This window comes from Adiantum capillus-veneris, chromosome 27 (assembly GCF_014529385.1).
Source record: "Adiantum capillus-veneris isolate H3 chromosome 27, ASM1452938v2, whole genome shotgun sequence".
Lineage (NCBI taxonomy): Eukaryota > Viridiplantae > Streptophyta > Polypodiopsida > Polypodiales > Pteridaceae > Adiantum > Adiantum capillus-veneris.
The window spans coordinates 12,209,246-12,232,589 of record NC_140957.1 but is presented as its reverse complement, the minus strand read 5'-3'; the positions used below and the strand labels follow the sequence as shown (position 1 = coordinate 12,232,589).

Here is a 23,344-nt window from a genome sequence, read left to right as displayed (position 1 = left end):
GTGACCTAAATATTGAATCTCTTGTAAGAAAAATTCACTTTTTCTTTTGATTAGCATAAATTTTATTCTCTCGTAAAACTTGAAATATTACTTGGAGGCGTTGCTTGTGTTTGCCTAATGAATTAGAGTAGATGATTATATCATCAAAGAACACTCGAGTAAAGCTTCAGTGAGGCTTGAATAGCTTCTCCATCAGACGGTTAAATGTGGCTGGTGCATTGGTCAAGCCAAAGGGCATGACAATGTACTCTTAAAGACCAAAAGTAGTGCAAAATGTGGTCTTTACAATGTCTTGATCAACTATCCTTATTTGATGGTAGCCGCTTTTTAGGTCAATCCTACTGAAGTAGGTCGACCCCTATATCTTATCAAATAGGTCTTCTACCCGTGGAACGGGAAACCTGTTCTTGATAGTGATCCTATTTAGTGCTCTATAGTTGAAACACATACGATATGTGCCATCTTTCTTTTGCACTAATAAAACTGGTGAACAAAATTGAGATGCGCTAGGCCTAACCATGCCTTTCTCAACCAAATCATGCACTTGCAACATAATCTCCTCTTATTGAGCTTGAGAAAATCCATAAGGAGGTTTATTAGGCGGTGAGCTTCCTAGAAGAAGTTCAATTGCATGGTCATCATCCCCTCATTTAGGAGGTAGCTCACAAGGGATACCATCAATAAAAACATTGTGGAATCCCTTGATGAAATTGGATGACTCTAATTCCTTTTGATTGCCTATATCTTCTTTTGCTAAAACATTAGATTCTTTTTTAGAATCTTTAACAAAAATCATGTACACGGAAACAGAGCTCTTTATTGACTTATTGAAAGCTTGCTTATGTACAATGGGTATGGTGCTACTCGACTCCTTAGCATCTATGTATAAGCAAGAAGAGTATTGTAGCAGCTATTACAACCTCTGCTACCTCTGTGATTAACCTTATTCATGAAAGTACACCTTAGGATCCATTTTACAGAGAAGCTAGAAACACAAATTAAAGATTTTGACATTGAATCCAATGATCTCTTCTTTAATAATTATATTTGTATCCCAAATGAGGGTGGGATCAAACTCTAAATACTTTAGGAATTTCATGATATACCTATTGTAGATCAACCACGTTACATCAGAACTTATGCTACTATAAGGAAGAGTTTCTTTTGGCAAGGATACAAACCTGATGTGTTAAGCTATGTTACAATATGCTTGACATGCCAACATATTAAGGTCAAGAAAATTTGATACCCTGGTACGCTTCATCCAGTTGATGCATCGCAAAGAATGCATATCCATGGCTTTCATCACAAAATTTCTACACCTTTGGAATATGATTCTATTTTTGTGGTTGTCAATATGCTCATAAAAACTCATATATTTCCCATCAAGACAATATTTACAGCTAAGGATATAACTCAAGTCTTCATGGAAGGTGTTTTTATGTATCACTCTTAGCTCGACGTATAATTTTGGATTGTGATGAAAAGCCCACTTTGAATTTTTTGGAAATCTATTTTCTCAGCCCCACAGGAACCCAATTGGCCTTTAATACTGTTTATCATTCTCAAACTAATGGACAAATGGAGAGATTCAATCAAATCATTGAGGATATATTACAAGCTTATTGTATGCATGAGTGGAGTAAGTGGATCGGATATTTGTATTTGATTGAATATACCTCCTTATTTCAACATTCAATTGGAATGTCTCTTTTTCAAGCACTATATGGACAAGAGTGTCCTACTCCTTTAGAATGGACAGACCATCCCAAAGGGTTCAAGCATCCAAAGGTATGTTGGATGAAATGCAATATAGACAGACCTCATATGTCAGGACATAAAGGCCACTCAGGATAAATACGAGAGTTATGCTAACCCAAAATGAAGAAGGGGATATGGTATTTATGAGAGTGAACTCAAACAAGAAGCTTAGTGCTAGATATTGTGGACCTTTTGTCATCGTAGAGAGGATCAATGATCAAGCTTACAAACTTTTGTTACCACCACATATCAAGGTTCATGATTTTTTCACCCGAGCTTACTCAAGAAGTATGTACTTAATCCAAATCATATTCTTGATGATTCTTTGTTATCTACTTCCACCGATGGAACTTTTGAAGTATACTCTAAAGCTATTCTTCAAAGTATAACTAAACCTCTTGGTAACCGGATTATCACTGAACACCTTGTCAAATGGACAAATTACCATATAGAGTATGCTACTTGGGAACATGATGATATACTAAGACATAATTATCCAGATTTCGTGTTGAGGTGAGGACACCTCAAACTTTCCAAGTATACCTCAGGATCCACTTTATAGAGAAGCAAGAAAGACAAATTAAAAGCTTCCATATTGAAGACAAAGATCACTACTTTAATAATTGTATTTGTATCCCAAATGATGGTGGGATCAAACTACAAATACTTCGGGAAGTTCACGATATACCTATTGTAGATCAACCAGGTTACATCAAAACTTATGCTATATAAGGAAGAGTTTCTTTTGGTTAGGATACAAACCTAATGTGTTAAGCTATGTTACAAGATGCTTGACATGCCAACATATTAAGGTCAAGAAAATTTGATACCCTGGTAAGCTTCATCCAATTGATGCATCGCAAATGAATTGAGAATGCATATCCATGGCTTTCATCACAAACTTTCTTCACCTTTGGAATATGATTCTATTTTTGTGGTTGCCGATATGATTGAGAAAACCTCTTTTGTTGAATTCAAAAGCTATATTTACATATTTATGAGTGACCCTTCTAATCCCTTGATACACTATCACATGCATGTAGGCACACAATGTAGTAACAAATGCAAGCTCAATGTCACAAATTTGAAACATTTGAAATTTTTGAGAGCATTGGTCACATCATTTTGAACTTTACTATGTTTCTCATAAAGTAAAATTTGGCAAAGATTTACAATATTCTAGATGGGAAAAAACCTTTAATATTAGATCTCAAAAAATAGGTTATATAGATCCACAAACTCTACCAAATTGGGAGTTGATATATTGACAAGGAAAAAGATTTCATTTTATAAAATGGTGAGAAGGCAAAATAATCCATTTATAAAACAATCTTATCACATCATCCTAAAAAATGTGAGGAATCTCACGTCATGTTTCATATCAATAGAAAGATCTCAATGAAATTTCTAAACATCCCATGAACCTTTAGAGTAAGAATATAATTTGTTTGAGACCTTTCTATTCATTGGCTTGCAAAGGCCATAGGGGCCTGGTGGAGAAAACGGGCATTTTTTTTCCCATCCGTTTTTTTATGGTGGAGATGCATGGCACGTGGCCAAGGGCTTCAATGCTGCGTCTATTCGCCCTGAGCGCAGCTCTGCACAGCGTGGAAAACTGCAGGGTCTGCATCGCATGCGCGTGGAAGAGGGGAGGACTATAGCGCATGCCCCAAGGGCGCATATGGAAGGCGTGCTGCATGTGCGAAATGAAGAGGGGAGAGCTGGAATCTTCACGCTCGAAAAGACGGCATACTGGAAACTCAGCATCGGTAGGATTTGACAGCCATGCACTAGCAAAAGCACACAAAGTTCTGAGAGAGAGAGAGAGAGAGAGAGAGAGAGAGCAGTGCTTACTCCATCCTCCCTCCACTGACAACACACCTCCGCGACCCTTCCCTGAGCTCTCTCTACTGCACTCTTTGCGGACCGTTTTATAGAGAGAGAGGTCGACCAATAACTGCTAGATGTCTCTGCGTGCTTTGCCGACCGCCCTACCTCTGCTCGTCTCGCGGTCACCGGCACCTACCTCCTTTGCGTGCCTCCTCCCCATCGCCCTCGGCCTGCTCATCTACTCGATGCCTCGCCCAACTGTCACTTTCAAATTTCTGATTTTATTTGAATGGCCCCCTCTACTAGGAATGGTGTCATTTCAATTGTCCATGCAATGTTCTTTTCGTAGGTTTACTGTTGCATTCTCTCTCTCTCTCTCTCTCTCTCTCTCTCTCTCTCACACACACACACACACACACACACACACACACACAAACAACACAACACATACATTGTTTCCGATTTTCTTAATTGAATTATGCAATGTTAGAACTAATGAGGAGAGTGGCTCTGTGCTTTCGATCGGAGTAGATTTACGTATACAATGTTCTGAATCAAAATGTAACGTCGGAATGTCTCTGTCCTCGAGATTGAACTAGCTTTTATAGTTTGCTTCTAATTTGTGTTTTGTGTGTGTGTGTGTGTGTGTGAGTGTGTGTGTGTGTGTGTGTGTGTGTGAGAGAGAGAGAGAGAGAGAGAGAGATTTGCCAGTCAGGTTTATTCTAGGTGCTAAGAGATAAGGTGCTTTGATGAAAATCACGAGATTGGCCGTTCGGAGCCTCATGAGCCAATTGTTCTGCTACCCTTCTAATTTTGAAGGTTGCAGTGTGCGACATCGAATCATCATGAGAATGCCTTGGATGGCTAGCCTCCGGTGCAGGATCTACGTCATGCGTTGAAACTGCACCCCTTAGCAGGTTTTATCTTCATGTGTGATGCAAGAACCAAACACACAGTTTCCAAGAAAAAGTTTCTGTGTACTATGGGGTCCACGAGCAAGAAAATGTGGCAAACAATTATGTTAAGAGTGAAACTTGGTATGAAGCTCTTTATCTTTGACTATGGTGCGAGATCCTCTCGAGAGTTTATGAAATCACTACATTTCTGCATTCTTCCTCGTAGTATGTATCAATGACTTTGTTTTAAAAAAAAGATTGGAGAATTACAACGGATTGTCTCTCTCTTTCTCCTATTTTCTCATTTCTCTTTGCATGTATAGTCCAATATATATCAATGATTTTGTTTTTTTTTTAAAGATTGGAGAATCACAGTGGATTCTCTCTCTCTTTCTGCTATTTCTCATTTCTCTTTGCATGTATAGTTCAATATGATCTCTCTCTCTCTCTCTCTCTCTCTCTCACCCAAGTTTGGTAGATTGGTTATGCCATTTCCCCCTTGAATAATAGGTCTTGCGCTGAAATCCTCGTCGGCTAGATCTTTAAGGTCTCTTGGGATAGTTTCTTACGACGTTAAAAGTTCCTTCTTCTTCTTCCTCTCTCTCTCTCTCTCTCTCTCTCTCTCTCTCACTCACACACACACACACACACACACACACACACACACACACACATACACACACACACAATTATGTGCGGTTGATATCGGTAGGCCTTTCACCTTTCTCGTTGTGGGTACCACTTTAGATGGTACTACATGCAGACTCGAGTCCATGTGAGCAATAGCAGACAACGATGATCATCAAGTTGCCATTGTGTTAGGGCTCAGGAAACATTTTTTTTTGGACCCGGCTTCAGAACCTTTTCACATGCATATGAGCAATTTAACTCTTAATTTTAGAGGGATAATCACACTAAAATCCTCATATTATAACTAAAAATTCCATGATTTGAACAAGCCTGAGAACCTTCTTGCTCAAATTTGAGCCCATCTTTTTTCATTTTGAAAAGGCTTTGGATAAAGCGAACCTATCTTTTCTTGAGCCCTGGTGTGTGTGTGTGTGTGTGTGTGTGTGTGTGTGTGTGTGTGTGTGTGTGTGTGGGAAACAGGTTGAGGAGATGGTGGGCCAAGGCAAAGTGGGGCAGCTGAGGGGGGGAGATTTGGAGATGGAGATGGAACTAGACAACAGTCAAAACATGGAGCGAGGGCGATACGACCGGGGAAAGAGGCAGTGAGAGCAAGGCAACGAGGGTATAATTCTTGGGACTAATGCATTTTTTTAAAAACCTGTCACATATGTCACCAGTTGAACTCAAAGCATGAATGCACGTGTTACAAGGTAGGCCAAATACTCTTTTTTGCCCTTCGATCTAAGTTGCATAGATTGTAATAAGCTGGAGTGCCTGTACTAGTAATTGATTGAGAAGAATTTCAATCCACAAACTAATCTTTTTTGTAAAACTATGTGTAGTACATGAGATTGCAAAAAAGCTCTTATGACTATTGTACTGTCTCATTGATGGAGAAGAACTTTAATCTCCTCCAATATAGAAGTGTGCATAAGTGCTAGTTGTTTCAACATACGCCATTAGCTCTTGCAGAATACAAGTATGTCGACTTTGCTATACTACATATTAGTGAAAACTTTACGATACTTTGCTATAGTATGTATTATCTGCCCAACTTTACACAACGATGTAATGTGTTTCATTTCATTATAGCCATATTTCATTAGAAAATGGTTTCTTGTACGTGGAATTTAACTTCTACTCTCTTCAAGATTGTCTAATGGATTTTGAGACTGCGTTCTGGCGCGTCAAGTGTAGTTCTTATAATTTGCATCAGGTGTGCATCCGAATACGAATCAGGATCCAGCTACATGTACTGGACCGATCACTCCGCGACATACATTATGCTACCTTCTGACCACCTTTAACATAGCCACTCCCCATTCATTCATCATCCTGCAGGCCTCTGTGATCTCTCACCTTGTTTTTCTTCTAATCTTGGAGTTCTTTTGTAAAACTTTTATTGTGTACAAGATGCTTATACGGCCCCTTTGAGAGTCCAAAATGTTCCTAATTGCCTCTCCCAAAAGAAAAGACTGTAATGTGGAGCTACTCTCAAAGAATGCAATGGTTTTTCATGCATAATCCAAAATGAACAAAAGAAATTCAACAACTTAACGAATCATTAACTTGCCATTGAATAAGATTGAGCGGTCCACAATTAAGTATACAAGTTCTCTTTATAAAAAATATAGTGGGGCTTATTATGTGTACATGAACTCTAGAGTACTTGATATTATTACTATCGCTAACATCTTTGGTAACATAAGTGGGACATTTATGTGTGATAAAGTACATAATTTCTCTTCATCAAAGAAATCTATACTTTTCACATAGCTTATTCGTTATGAATAGAAACGGTTTTTACTTTGACAAATACACTATCTTCTTTTTCATGTATGTTGAATCACATTTACTAGATGCATTGTAGCAAAATAGGCTAAAAAATCAATATATTATGGTGCTATACTTTTATGATACGTTGGTATTTGTGAATATGAAAAAGAATGTATTGCACATTTGGCTTTGTGTTAGAACCTTGCAAAACAAGGTGAGGAGGCACAAAGTCCTTGTAAGTTAAGGGTAGATGAGGGAGAGTAAGTTTAAACATGTGCTTACAATCACATGGAATTTTTATTGTGTTTTATTATATTCTATGTGATTGTAAGCACATGTTTAAACTTACTCTCCCTCATCTATTATACATATATAATCGCAAATGGTTTAGATATTCCAAAGGCTTCCCTTAAATAATATGAAAGGTGCACATTGCACGTCAACATTTTAAAACAAAATAAAATGAGAAAGAAATTTAAAAAAAATAAAATAAAAAAGTAATTTTTTTTTTTAGTGTTTTTTCATAAGAAAGTTAGGTTTAATAAACATAAAAATTAATAAAACAAATCAATGCAATTAATCTTTTTGAAGTCCTTAAATCAAAGGACCCTTTGTCAATACTTTACATCATGGTATCAAACTCCTATGAATACACTTTTTAATTTAAAAAGGTGAATACAAATTTAGAAAATAGCATTTAAAAGACCATGATTTCTTTTCATTCACAAGACTTTTAAGCTTCTTTGAGACACTTGTCAAGCATTGAAAATTGAACAACCTTCACCCATAGTGCACTAAGGCCTTTAGTATGCCAAAAATAAAAAAGTTGGAAATGGAAAAGGGCCTACCATGGAAGCTTGGTAGTAGGAAGGTGACTCTTTTTGTTGACACTTTATTGCATGAAAGACATGAATGTGGATAATAAAGGATAAAGAAAGAGGTATGATAAGTGATGGGATTATAGTATAAATTACAAATGAGCTTGCATAGTCAAGATGTTTGCTACAAGAAAATGATAGGTTTTGCATATGGAATGGTGGATATGGAGATAACATATAGATAGTGAAATGGTCAAACTAAAAGATTAATTTGTTCCATGAATTGCACTTGGTGAATTCATTGACCACAAATGGTCTATTGTGTCTCCAAGCAATGTAGTCAGATTTGCAAGGCACTATTGCATTCCATAGGAAGCAAAACAGATTACTAAGGTTTCTATAATTTTGTTTTTCTTATAGAGAGATTCTATTGAAATCACCAATGACAATGAAACTTTGGATGTCACAAATCTCACAAAATAGCAATTAAAACATTTCAATAAGAAAATAGACTGGCAATGTAGGTGCATTGTAAACTATGGCTACTTTGATATATATTTCTTTCATGGTCATGAGGTGGATATACAATATTTTGATTGTTGTTTTTTGGCCTTCTAAAGGTCTTATCATCCATATGGGTGAAGATGGTTCATTTCTAATTTTTTGACATGTGTCCCTCAAGAAAGCCTTAAAAGTCTTGAAGAAAAAGACATCATGTCATTTCAGACGATATTTCCCAAAGTTGCACTATTGACATACTATTTATATAACCATGCAAATTATACTTCATTTACAATATGCATTGGAACTCTTTAAGAATTCATGAAACTATCTATTACTTGTGAATATCTATCTCTTTATGTAAAAAATCAGCTTTTGGAGCTTTTAAACTCCTTTGGAAAAGTTAAGTGTAATAGTTAAGAGTATTAGGTTTTTTGAACCCCGAGATTTTAAAAAAATGAACATATTGATAATTGGACATAAAACTCAAATGCCTCAACTTTCAAGCCTCAAAGATAAATCATAAAACCAAGTTCAACTACAAGCATATTTTCTCTGGCGTCAACCAAAAGATAGCCCACAATAAATGACATACAAATTGAAACAAAACAATGAAACACATGTACAAACTTAACTACAAGCATAATGTCTATGGAATCAGCCACAAGCCGGCACTATATATGCCATACAAACTGAATCAAAATAATTGTTGCTCTCTAAAGCATGCACATATGCTATTAGGCGACATGCCTATAGCCTCAAAAGTATGTGTCAGATGCTAAATATGAATTTTTGGAAGAGAGCATGCTCCCATCATCAAGGTCATTGCCCTCTTTATTGAACTCTAGCTCAGCAATAGTGGCATCTAGAACAAGCATCTCTACACCGCTAGCCTCCTCAGAGAAATCGTAATCTCGGTGTGAATGAGCTGGACAGCTTCATTTTCTTGTATGCGAGAGGAGCGAATAGGAAGCTTCCCCCTGTGAATACTCTCTTGTCTTACAGTGTCTGGATCTGGAAGCGTCGGGGCGTAGAGGAATGCTGAGAGCTCATGCATGTGAACTAGTCACACGACGATCCACACTCTCAAGCTCTATACAACTCTCTGAGAATCACCTCTTGCTCGTCGCTAATCTGTCGGTCCATCTTTTCTAGAGCAAGATCATCTACCATCTTGAGCTGTCACATCCACCTATTGAAGAGTAAAAATAAATAGTAGTGAAAATAAAAGTTATAATATGTGTTTATGACAACAGCCATGCACAAAAATCCTTTACCTATTTGGGTTGTCCCAAAGATTGGTAGCTCTACACGAGCCTCATGTTAGCTCTACAAGACACCAACTTCTCCAACTAAGAAGTGCCAAGGTGATTTTGAATCTTCATGTGAATGAGAGAGTAAGAGCTCAAATTGCGCTCACATGCTCCAGTCGAGCAATTCTACATGCGGAATTAAGTAAATGGAATTTATGGTCGTGTTATAATATAAAGATGAAAAAGTATAATGTTAAATGGATTCTTACTTGAGAAAGAACATGAAGAGCTTGGTGTGAGAGGTTAGGAATAACAACTCTCCCATAAAAGTGACACCACGTCAAAGGAAACTTTGTGGCTTCCTTCATTGAGGCTACTACCCTTGTAAAAGAAGCACCAATGCCATTCATGTAGTTGGTGAAATCTCTGCCTATCTGAACTTGATCATCCTCTGAAAACATGAGCCCAACATACTCAGATTTTTTTGTGATGAGGAAGGTATCACTCCATAACTCTAGCGACCTATAGAGAGGATGAAGCATGGTGGCCATCGCATGGATGGGATGGCTCATGAAAGTCCATCATCTCTCCACACACTCCAATATATCGGATCGGCTGAAAATTGAGTTGAGCATAACAATTAGAGTCCATAGTGTACACTCAATCATTGATAGATAGTATCATACTTAATAAAGGAGGAACCTCTTAATGTCAACAATCGACAAGGAGCATTTGGAGATATGGTCTTTCATTTGCAAAAATAGATGAAGGATTAGATCAATGTGATGCTTGTGTGATTGCCTTGGAGCAGTCTTGCTTCAAGAAGGGCATGCCATAGCATATGAGAGCCGAAGGCTCAATACGGATGAACAAATCTTGGGCATATATGAAAAAGAGCTTATGATTGTTCTACATGTCCTAGACACATGGAAGCACTATGTCTTGGGGACTCCATTTATTTTACAAAAAGACCACCAAAGTCTCAAGTACGTCATGACGCAAACGCTTTTCCAACAAACAAATGAGGTGGGAAATTTTTCTTCGCAATTTTATTTTCATATTGCTCACATTGCTAATAAGCACAATCAAGTGGCCGATGCACTTTCACGAGACGACTAAAAGTTAATGCGGTGTCTATAGCAACTCACAATGATCTATCTTCTATGATAGATGAGTATGCTACTGACCCTGACTTTTAAAGACATAATGTCAGCCCTTGCTTTGGGAAAAGAAGAGGAACCATTCACCTTGCAGGATGGTTATCTTCTCCATGGCAATAGGCTATGTGTTACCCACTCCCTTCATGAGAAAGTTATGTATGAATCCCATGCTCCTTCCTATGCGGGGCATAGAGGCATTCAACCTACTCTTTGAGGAGTAGAGACGTACTTCTATTGGCCTACCAAGAAAGTGGACATACAAGAGTACGTTTCAAAATGTGTGGTATGCCAAAAGACTAAGTATGATAGAGGGAAGTAGCCTAGATTACTCCAGCCATTGCCAATCCCTAATTCACCATGGGAGAGCATATCCATGGATTTTATCTTTGGATTACCCAAGTGACAAGTCTATCCATAGGAATATGCGAATATAGACAATAGTCAACAGGTTTAGTAAGCAAGCACACTTTATTCCTGTCAAAAAGACTATTAAGGCACACCAAATGGCAACTCTCTTCATATCTCAAATTTTCAAACACCATGGATTGCCAACATCCATCATGTTAGATAGAGATCATAGAATGACCAGTATTTTTTGGAAAGGTCTCCTTGAAAATCTAGGTACAAGATTGAATTTCTCTTCGGCCTATCACCCACAAACGGATGGCCAAAGTGAGATAGCCAAGCTTACAATACTCGACCTACTAAAGACTTATGTTATAGAAGTAGATCAATACTCATAAAGGGAAAATTACTTACCTCTTGTAGAGTATGCATACAATAATAATGTCCATAATTCTAAGGGGAAAGCACCTTTTGAAATCATTAAGGGAAGACCTAAAAGTTCCTTGCTACTTAAAGTACATGGGAAAATCTTCACTGCCGATGAGTATAGCCGTGATCTACAAGAATCTTTTCAAAAGATTAAGGAGGCTATATCCATCTCTCAACAAAGGTAAAAAACTACTGCTGACAATCCTAGAAGGGCCTTAACATTCAAATAAAATGATTGGGTCTTACTTAAGTTTCCCAAGGCTCGGTTGAGGCAAACGGCTGGCAAAAATCCTATGGGCCATCAAAAGTATTATGCTAAACTAGCAAAAAGATACTACGGTCCTTTTCAAATTTTAGAGCCAATCAATGAGATGGCTTATCAACTCAAGTTGCCCGACCATTGGCTCATACACAATGCTTTTCATGTGAGCCTACTTAAGCCCTACAAAGGAGAGCCACCAGTGAATCAATCATTGAAAACCCTCCCAAAATTGAAGACCAAGAAGAGGTGCTACAACCCAAAGCTATCTTTTGGCATGAAGAGAAGGTACTATGACATGGTAAGATTTACGACGGTATCTTATTAAGTTCAAAAATTATCCTTTTGAAGATGCTAGATGGATGCAAGGAATACAGCTTAAGGATAGTATGAACCTTGTCAATGCTTACAATGCTACATTAGAGTAAGAAAATGTACATGTTTCTTTTGAATGATCAATATTTTTGTCATTTGAAAGTCTGTAGTAACTTTGATAACATGGCATCCAAACACTAGATCCACAGATGATGTGATGCTACTGCCTACTGATTCTCTCATAGAGGAACGATGACCTGCCAGAGAAGTGGCCTCGACTTAAACCCAATGGAAATTATGCTATTCCAAAAGCTCCATGGTTTTTGACAAAGGCAGAGGAGCAACAAGTAAAGAAACTCATATCTACATTCAAAACTCCTACTGGGGAGCATGCGATGCTTGAAAACAACTTTTACTAAAGATGACAAACTAAGTGGTCTTAAGTCTCATGATTGGCCCAAATTTTTACAGTTTATCTTACCAATTGTCATCAAAGACTTCTTAATCATAAGAAACAAATACAAGATTAGCGAGTTAGTGTGTTGGATCTCATCAAAAGAGCCTTCAAGAGAGACAACATAGATGCAGATTGCTTAAATGCTATAGAGGCAGTGTGTATGGTGGAGAAATATTTTCCAACCAGCATTCTTACTATCTAAATGCATTTACATGTGCATGTGGTTGATGAAGTCCCAGTAGCTGGAACGATCTATTTGCAGGTGGATGTTCTTCTTGGAGAGATTCATGAAGATGTTAAAAGGGCTCGTTCATCAAAGGACTCGCCATGAGGATACTGTAGCTGAGGGATGGATTGTGTAAGAGTCTCTTGTTTTTATTTGTGAGAGTTCTTGAGTCCAATTGACCCAGGATGCCCCGATTGTAGACTTCTGAGACAAACACCAAGGTAATTGGGGAGCCACAGGGACATGGCATCATGAAGAAGATGGATGTCAAAATGCATGAAAAGGTTATGAGATTTTTTCTTCTCAACTCAGAAGGCATGCCAAAGTGGAAAAGCAATAACATTTGGTTGATCAAATGCAATTCAAGCTGAATTGTATCACTAGGAATATTCCTTTTCCAGATCATCTTTAAAAAATGCTAACTTTCCTACTAGACACTGGCTCGATGAAACAATATCATAGGCAAAGAAAAATGGAGTATTGATCATTGAAGAGGAAGAGGAGATGTCCAGGGGATGCTAGTGACATGTATGTATTGTATCTACTATTTTTTTAAAACCACAAAGGTATATGCAATGTGAGTCTAAAACTATTTTATGTATCACTAGTATCACAAATACGGAGCTTTGTGGTCACATGGGCCACACTTCAAAGTGCAACAGATAGACAAACAAACGGTCACCTTCAACAGTGGTGTCAAGGAAAGCTTTGTTTAAGAAAGTTCGAGTAGTTCCATGGATGACAATACACATGCTGGCCAACTTGAATACTTTGTTTATATCCAAGACATCTTGAAAATTTGCTTCATAAAGTTGATAAGTTCATTTTGTATGTGAAGTGGTTCAAAGTTAATACTAGTGGTCCCAATGCAACTGTGCACAAAGATAGGAGTGGACTGACTCAACAAAACTAATAATATATCCCAGTCCCACTTACCCTAATATAATTAACAAAATCAACCATTAATAGGCTACTTAAGGACCTCCCTTCTTAAGCAAGAAAAGAGAAACCAAATGCTTTGATACCAATGTAATGGAAATGGCCTATGAACTTTGAGAGTAGCGGAATTAGGAAACTAGATAAAGCACTTTTGTGAGATTACTTTGTGAGCATAACGGGTGAAATTATTTGATGGTAGCAACATAAACATGGTACTTAGTTAACTTGGCATGAACAATACTTTTGCAAGAGAGAGAGAGAGAGAGAGAGAGAGAGAGAGAGAGAGAGAGAGAGAGAGAGAGTTTAGAGAATATGACAATAGTTGAGGACTGGATTCATACGAAGCCGGTTCCCCCCTCCAATAGGCATTTGTAATATAGTTTCTCCCAGCAAGAGAGACTTGGTACAATACAATCTTTGTGTTCCTTGTGACCTATGTGATCCAATGAAGATGGAAAGCTTCATGCATCACAAATATAACATAAACTTGTAGTAAGCATTAACTATAAGCCTCCGTTCCAAGGCCTCAAACACCTTCGAAGGTGGAGAGAGCTAGCGGGGAATGAGGATAGGGAAGAGGAAGAAGAAACATTCCATAGGAAAAAGAAATAGTTTCTCACTTATCATCACTCTTCTTGCTAGCATACATAATAGCATAGTAATGAAGATGGAGAAGATGGCAAGCTTAAGCATTGAAGCATGGCTCTTGGTTGGATTTGCATTCCATAGCCAAGAGTGTTGGTGTAGGCTCTCACCTCTCACAAGCTTGCAGAAGGAGGTGGAGTTCCTCTAATTTCACCAAGTGAGAATGAATTCACAAAATGAGTGTGTGTGTGTGTGTGTGTGGTGTATATCCCCCCTTGCTTTCTTGGGGTGAGTTGTAGCTTTTACACATGTTTCAAGCTCATTGAACCCCTCTCCCCCCAGCCAATCACACGCAGCATGCATTCAAGTACATGGGTAGTCTTTGGACAAGTGTCCTCCTTACCCCTTAGAGAGAGAGAGCTTGAAAATATCTAGATATTTGTTGGATGGAACTAGAAGCTCATTGGACCCGTCTTTAGCCCAACCAATAGAATTCAAGCACACCATGTGGTTAAGCATAGGGAGAGTCTGACATGTGTCCCATGTGCCCTTTGAGAAAAGGGGTGCCCTTTGGGTGAGTGGAAGGTTAAGTCAAACATTCCCCTAACTTTTGGACTTTCATGCATAGGAAGCTTCTCAAACACCTTCCTCATTAAGTTTGTAGGGCTCTTTTTGACTCAAGAACCTTACCCCCCCATGCATGGGAAGCTTCTCAAGCACCTTCCTCATCAAATATGATAAGCACCTCAAGTACCTTAGTCATCAAGCATGACAAGCACCTCAAGCATCTAAGTCATCAAACATGCACCTTAGTCATCAAGCATGCCAAGCACCTCAAGCACCTTAGTCATCACGCACGCACCTTAGTCATCAAGCATGACAAGCACATCAAGCTTAGGTTGAGTTCCCACCTCAAGCTCAGCCCTAGCTTGCCTAAGGTCAAAGGACTTTTAACACTAACCATTGGAGGTATTTAATGAAGCTAACCCTAATGTCTTTTAAGCTCCATTAGTTGCACATTGCTCTTTGATAGACTACCTCCTTTTGGACCCGTATTGAGATGTAATCATCTCTCCTCTTGGTCCCTTGCCGAGATAAGTCTAGAAGCACTTATTGCACATTGCTCTTTGGTAGACCATCTCCTTTTGGGTCCGTATTGAGATGCAACCATCTCTCCTTTTGGTCCTCTGTTGAGATAGGTCTAGAAGCACATGTCTCAATTCTAACTCTTGTTCCCGTTTATTCTCCCACATTAAATGATCAGTTTAATATGAGAAAATCATTTAGGTAAGCAAGATATTAGATTTTATGACATTGGAGGTTGAGAACGAAGAGACACGTGAGCTTCGTGCACGGATTGCTAATGATCGAGATGAAGAGAATGAGCTTGAAGTTGATGCTCTTCTCAAACCGATGCCTGAACCTAAAGATGAGCGATTGAATACTGAGATAGATACAAAGATGGATGGAGCCGTGGAGTTTAATGATGAAGACACATAAGTTCACAAAGAGTTAGATGTTTTTGGTGCATCAACTCTCATAGAAGATGAGATATTGACTAGTGACTCTTTTGTTAAGAACTCTCTTGTAATTTTAACTACTATCAAACAATGAATTCCTAGTGATTTGTGGTTTATTTGTGGTTAAGTGAACTAACATATTGTATATATGTTTTCAAATTAGTTTTTGCAGCCATGGTAGATGACAAGGAGCCATACACTCCAAGTTTCAATTTTCTAGTTACTCTAGTTGGCATGTCATTGGAACAGATGCGTTCTTTCTTCTCACAGTTTTCCCCAGAGTAGTGTGTGTACACACAACACTTTTGGATAGCAGGTCCTTCTAGACCATCTACAATTGCTCCGACACTGACTGGTGGCATCATGGAGATTACACTTTCTCATTCCTCTTTGAGACATCATAGATCTCATCATTCATGTGGTGGAGGTGGTTGTTGTCATAGTGGCACTACCGATGCGTCTACACCTCCGAGAGAGCGTCCACTATAAGAGGAAAATTTGAGAACTTCTAACATTACCGTGGATTAACAAATGGAAATGGAGAGAGAAAACATTGTGTTTGCGGCAATAGACACAGCAATGGTTTGTCAGTAATAGGCATGGTAATAGTCACGGATATCTGTGAGTATTATCGCATCTATTGTCCTGCCTAATACCGTGGATATTACCGCTATACTGCTTCTCGAAAAATAAAGGTGCACATTTGGGCCACCCAATTTTCGATGGCCCAAATGAGCACCTGTATTTTTTACCTGCATCAAATATATGAAACATCAATTGCATTTGGAAAAGTGTACAGAAAAAAAAATAAACAATAGACTTTGAAATTTCAAGTTACACCTTACCTTGATAATTTAAAGTACATAAGAAAAATAATTTTAAAAAATTACAAATAAGATCAAAGTTTAAATTGAGTTTTATATACATGTGATCATAGAATTTTTTGTGCCACATTTGCACTTTGTAAAAGAGGACTACAAAAAATTATTTGTTTGTCTAAGTACTCGTCCTCCTCCTCCTCATCGCCTCGTCCATAGGTACATACATTTGATCACCCCGACTCTACATTATCCAAAACCAAATTAAACAAATTAATAAATCAAAACAGTTGATATCATATGATTTGTCCACACTTATCGCCTGTAGAGATCCGGCCACTGAGTCAAATTACTCATGAGAGATGTGATGGTTCTCCAACAAAAACCACCGCCAAGTATCAAATTTTATGTGCCGCTCTTCACACTTGACCATCTCTCTGGTCGGGCGACTCAGAGCGATATTTTCCTAAGTTAGCAATAACTATAAACTAAAATATTGTCTTAACTGATTTTGCTTCCAATTTAAAAAAAACTTACATATTTGTCCTTCAAGCTGCTTTGCCTCCCAAACCATAGTGTGGGGAAGTCTGTCTGGCCCGAGGTCTTAAGTATGGAGCCTGTCACCGAAATATTCTTTTTTTGCCAGAATATTATGGCCGGACGGCGGCCGAAAAGTGGTCGGAAAACAACCGGTCGGTTGGCCGGTGGCCGGTAGTCAATGACCGGTGACCAGTGGTGGTCATAAGTCAATGGACGGTGGCCGAATTCAAAAGCGGACTTGTCTTCTAAAGGGCGGCCACACATGGGCGGATTGGAGGGTCCGATTTGGACTTATCTACACAAGGGCGGCTACACATGGTTGCCTCTCATGAGAGAGGGCAGCCCTTTTGGCCTATAAAAGGAGGCCATTTCTACACACATTCCATAGTGTGAAGTTGATGCAACAAGGTGGGTGTGAGGTGGTGAGAGTGAAGCAAGGAGGGAGCTCTATTAAGGGTATAATCCCTTTGTAAACTACTTCTTGGTTTGAAGTACTAAACCCATTGAGTGGCTGCTTTCCCGTGGACGTAGCCCACATTGGGTGAACCACGTATATTGTGTGTACTCTCTCTCTCTCTACTCTATAATCTCTTGTGTGTGAAATCTATCTCTCTCCATTAAGTAATCTACTCAAATATATATTTAGCTACGTCATATTTCCTAACACGAGCATCATGTTGTTGACTATAGGATGATCCCGTTGCAGCTTGTTTTCCCTTTTCCTGCATTGCCCACTCCCACTCCACATCTTCCATGTTGCCCCACGATAGCTCTTGTATGGATTTGAGACCTGGTTGGCCATTTCACGCCATGCACTTGATTGCCTTTTTTTTCTTAATGATATAGCCCTCCAACCACTATGTTAAAAAACGCTAATTTGGAGGCATTTGGAAATCGAGCATGCAATGCTTCCTTGATGTAGTGTGCATGATCGGACTATTGGTTTCTAAATTTTACAAAATAATTCTTATACGTCGAGTGTATAAGAATATGAAGATGGTATTGAAATGTCATGTCCTATGTTGTACCAAAGTCCACTTTGCTGCCATGCATTACTTTGTAGTAGTACCCATGCGTGTCTGGCACGGGTTCCTCAGTGTCTGGAGAAAAGCGCTTTGAAATAGGGGACTTCATCCCCCTCCACTACCAAAACAAGCAAAAAGACACGGGATTGTCCGCTGCTCTGCCTCTCACAACGCTCATTGCCCTGAGACGAACGTCAACGCACGTTTCTAAAAGAAATTTGGCAACCACTTACGGACTGCCACTAATGCTTGAGTGAAGTAGGAGTCAAATGGAATGGCATGGGGCCCTGTGATAGAAGGGGAGTGGGGCCCTATGATGAAAGGGGAGTAAGTTGATAAGAATGGACCGTAGAAGGAGACGTCATCGATACAAGGCTCTAGACGTAGGGAGTCCCTCCTTGGCTCCCCCATGGCATTGCCTACAAGCTGCTACTGAGTGTAGCGGCCAAATAGAGAGTTCATGTTGGAGGTCCGGATCTACCACTAGCAGAGGAATTCATAGATAAGGGGTTTTAAAAACATGTCTTGAAAGCACGTGATATGGTAGTTTTACACATAGTGAACCCCCTGAGGTATTAGGACATCTTACACACGTATACTATTAGACCTAAGTAGGGGCTAGTAGTGCCAATAGTCTAATGGCACTTCTTAAATTATTATCACAATCTCAATCATGAATCATGGTAAAACCAAGGGTACGTTGCGGCAATCCATGCATGAGTGGACCATAGACCGCAACGCCATGATTAAAAAGGTACTATACCCAAGAGGAAGGGTTAAACCATTGGGTGCTATGCTCCCTTGCTTAATGTCTACATACAAGCACATACACACATATATACATATACACATGCATACATATCTACACATAGATATGAAAATACACACACACATATATTCATGTATACACACACATATATATATGGTCATATACACATTTATACGGGCTCTGAGGCAGGTCTATCTCCCTCCCTCTCTACTCTCTCTCTCTCTCTCTCTCTCTCTCTCTCTGCTCTATTCTCTCCCTCCCTCCCTCCCCCTCTCTTTCTCTACTCTCCCTCTCTCTCTCTCTCTCTCTCTCTCTCTCTCTCTCTCTCTCTCTGCTCTATTCTCTCCCTCCCTCCCTCTCCCTCTCTTTCTCTACTCTCCCTCTCTCTCTCTCTCTACTCTCCCTCTCTTTCTCTATCTCCCTCCCTCTCTACTCTACATCCCTCTCTCTCTCTCTCTCTATGCTCTATTCTCTCCCTCCCTCCCTCTTCATCTCTTTCTACCTACTCTCCCTCTTTTTCTCTACTCTCTCTCTCTCTCTCTCTATGCTCTATTCTCTCTCTCCCTCCCTCTCCCTCTCTTTCTCTACTCTTTATCTTCCTCTTTCTCTCTTTCTCTATTCCCCCCCCCCCCCCCCCCCCCCCCCCCCTCTCTTTCTCTCTCTCTATCTCCATCTCCCTCCCTCACTCTTTCTCTCTATTCTCTCCTTCTCCCTCCTCGAGGGGTCACTATATGTAAAAACCTATATATCACATGCGTTCAAGCACTATTTATAAAAACCCTTGGCTGTGACTTTCTCATCAATAAAAGGGATCATTTTCCTATTCAATCTATCTGTAAAAAAAAATTCAAAGCCATTTTTTAAACACTCTTCTATATGTAAAAATGTGGAAAGATATAGAATACAATAATCCCCAATGTTAAACCCATGTGATAGGCATTTTTTATTATAGTGAACCCCCCAAGTCTCCCCCCACATCTCTCTCTCTCTCGATTCTCTCCCTCCTTCCCACTCCATCTCTTTCTATCTACTCTCCCTCTCTTTCTCTACTCTCTCTCTCTCTCTCTCTCTCTCTCTCTCTCTCTCTCTCTCTCTCTGTCATAAAAACTAATCTCTAATTCTCCCAAATGATTTTCTCATGTTGAAATGATTATTTAATATGGGGAGGTACCAGGGGAGTAAAATCTAGAATATTGGTAAGGTTACCAGACCGATCTCAGTAGGGATCCAAAGGAGGGAAAATAGGGATCCAAAGGGGGACAGTATGCAAAAGAGCAATGTGCATCAATGGAGCTTAAAATACCTAAGGTTCAGCTCCATTAAGACTTCCATAGGCTAAAGTTCCAAAAATTAATTAAAAAGTCCAATGGCCAAAAGTGGGGAAAATTGGATGTTTATGAGAAGACCAAAAAGTCTTCCCACATCCCTAGGAAGGAGGGGGCGAGCCCTAATGGTAGGGGAAGAGAGAGAAACACACTCACACACTCCCAAGCTCTCCCTTTACACAAAGGGAACAATGGACACATGACAGGCTCCTAGACCAGTTGCCCCCAATCTCCCCTCAAATCCTATTGGATGGCCATAGAGGTGGACCAATGAGAATTAGGCTAGAGTAAATTAATCTAATCAATTTAAAAATGCTTGATAAAAGAACCAATAGAACTTAAGGTCAAGGGGTATCCAAGGGGTCCAACGAGCATCCAACAGCCCAATGGCTTGCTTGATTCCTATTGGCCAGAAGACTTAAAGGTCCAATGAGAGTTTAATTAAATTATTTTAATTACCTAAATCTCTCAAAAAAGGGGAAATGGGGACACTTGTCACAAGGCTATCAACTATGCTTCTTAATTATTATTGGAAAATCTCTGCAGGAGCCAATGGGAAGCCAACAAGAGCTTTTGGGAAGAGGGGAGAAGTTGGAAGTTTACTCTAACCAATCTTGCTACACACACACACACACACACACACACACACACACACACAACATAGGAACCGGTGCTATCTCGGCTTTGTGAAACCCTCTCTTCTACTCCTTGCAAGTAATAATCTTTGAGCCACGGGTATAGATGCTTGAGTGCTTATCTTTGAAGGTAAAGAGGAGTAGCAACTAGGGCTTGAAGTGCCAAAGTACAAGTTAAAATTTACATCTAAAATTTGCTAGTATGGATGACAAGGGAAAAGAGCTTGAAATGAATGTTGCTAGCTTTCATTTTTCTAATGAAAGAGCAACTAATGATGCCCCTATGCTTGTAAACTATCTAGTTGTTTAGGCTTCAACAAGCCCTGTGCAATCCATCCCTCCAAGGTGAAGTGCTACAGCAATTGTGCACCCATGGTATTCTTTAAACTCCCTACCAAGAAGAGAGAGTGCCTAGGAAAGCTCCTAATGAGACTTCCAAAAGAGGACTCTCTCCGATTAGGGAAGAAGAGGAGGATCCATACGAAGGGCTCAAAAACTTACTACCCGATGAGGCATCTCCCTGTCAAAGGAGAACCCAAGTTTCAACGATAGAGCCCCCACCAAAAGAATGAGAAAGAAGCAAGTCTCCTGCCACCTCGATGGAGATGGCTCCATGAAGACAACGAGAAAAACGTTCTCCAACACCCCCTAAACGAAGAAGACCATTTCATACTCCTCTTCACCATAAATCAAAATGGGAAAAAAGGAAATAAGAGAAGAAAAAGACGAGAAAGAGGTCACCCTCTTATCCATCTTATTCATCCTCTTCCTCTTCTAAAGAAAGTAATGGTGCAAAAGAGGAGGGACAGGGGAAGAAAAAGGCAAGAAATAGGCCACCCTCTTATCGATCCTCTCATCATCTTCCTCTTCTGAAGAAAGTGATGGTGCAACTCTCGAACTGCCCAAGAGAAGAGGCCATAGAAAATCCTATGCCGCCTGGAAAAGGTTGTCCAAGCTCAAAAAGTTCAAAGAGGGAGGAAAGAACATCTCTTTCCTTACCTACAATGGCACCTTTGGTGCTACAGACAAAGTCTTGGCCTTTTGGAGATGAGGGCTTCACGGAGTCCTCTAAGCTACATCATGTAGCTATGCATTTTCAAAAGTCCGCCATGCAATGGTGGTCTAGCCTACGAGCAAACAGTGAAGCTCCACAAACATGGAAAGCTTTAAGAGCTGCCATCATGAAGCAATTTTTGGCTAGCGATTCCGAAGACAAAGTACTCACCGAATGGCGAAGCTTGAAGCTCTCTCCCTATGAATCTATTCACAAATATGTAGACAAGTTTTGAGATTTACATCTCAAAGCCACTGTCTACAAAAAGATGGATTTTGGAGAGCAAAAACAACAATTTTGTGCAGGTTTATCTAAGGATATGGCAGAGTATGTTAACTCCCAAAGACCATGCACCATATCTGCGGTCATACACCATACCATGGTGGTTTCAAGAATCAACTTCCAACAAGGGGCTAAGAGAAACCTTAAGCCCATGGACAACAAGGACCGTAGTGAGCCTAAGGGGAAGGAGAACGTCCAAAAGTCTCCCAAAGGAAGCTCCAACAACAACAAGCCAAGGAGAAGGGAGTTTATAAAGGCAAAAACAAACTTTCTCCTAAAAAGCTAGAGCATTATCAAAAAGATAAACGTTGTTTCAAGTGTTGGGAGCAAGGGCATGCCTATTGTGCTTGTCCCCACAAGAATACATGTAATGATCCTCCTAGAGCTTCCATAGACGAAATTCAAGAAGAGGATGCTCATCACAAAGGATCTCATCTATGTCATGCTTGGGAAAAGGTAAGATAACATGATTCTTTCATTCTCTTTGACCCTGGTTCTACTCACAATTTCATATCCACAGAGTTGGCCACCAAGCTAGGCATCCAAGCCTATGAGATGGGAGACGTCCTACCTACCAATGGTGCTTTCAAGGGACAAGAAGCCTCAATCACTCCCTTAATTGGGAAGTTGAGGCTCCATGTCCAAAGCTATGTGGACAAGGAGGATTTCTTCATCTCTCCTCTCAAGCATGAGGATGTAATCCTAGGGGGCACCATGGTTTGATTGCATGCCTGCCAATGTGGAAACAATATTGTAAATACAACCCAACAAGCATCCCATCTTGGGAGAAGATGAAGCTAGCAATAAAAGAGCACTTTCTCCCTTCTACACATCAAGCCATAAAGTTGAACAATTTTTTTTCCACACTACAACAACAAAAGAGGTTGGGCTTGAGGAAATTTTAATCAAGATAAGCAACAAAATCTAAGTTCCAACAAACGCAAGCAACGTCAAAATCCATCTTCATACCAAAAGTGGTAACAAAGAGAAGAATGAGCAACAAGATGTAAAATTGCCTTGCAAATTGAAATCCAACACACACACCAACAAGAACACATCAGATATGAAACACTCAAGGAAGGGGGAGCGCCATCAGCAACAAAGTATACAATGCTAAAGACTAGCCTTGAAGACAAAGCTGAAGACAATACTAACAACAAGATTGCACATGTTCGTGTCAAGGGACGACTTGAGCT

The 23,344-nt window shown here is 39.6% G+C and overlaps 1 protein-coding gene across 1 annotated transcript; it reads left to right on the top strand.

Annotated features, from left to right (window-relative positions):
- Nucleotides 1-3,523: 3,523 nt before the first annotated feature.
- On the top strand, nt 3,524-4,313 carry LOC147421511 (uncharacterized). Its single transcript, XM_086502910.1, has one exon. It carries the CDS (start codon nt 3,726-3,728, stop codon nt 4,188-4,190), a length of 465 nt encoding a protein of 154 aa, XP_086359036.1. The 5' UTR covers nt 3,524-3,725; the 3' UTR covers nt 4,191-4,313.
- Nucleotides 4,314-23,344: the final 19,031 nt, after the last annotated feature.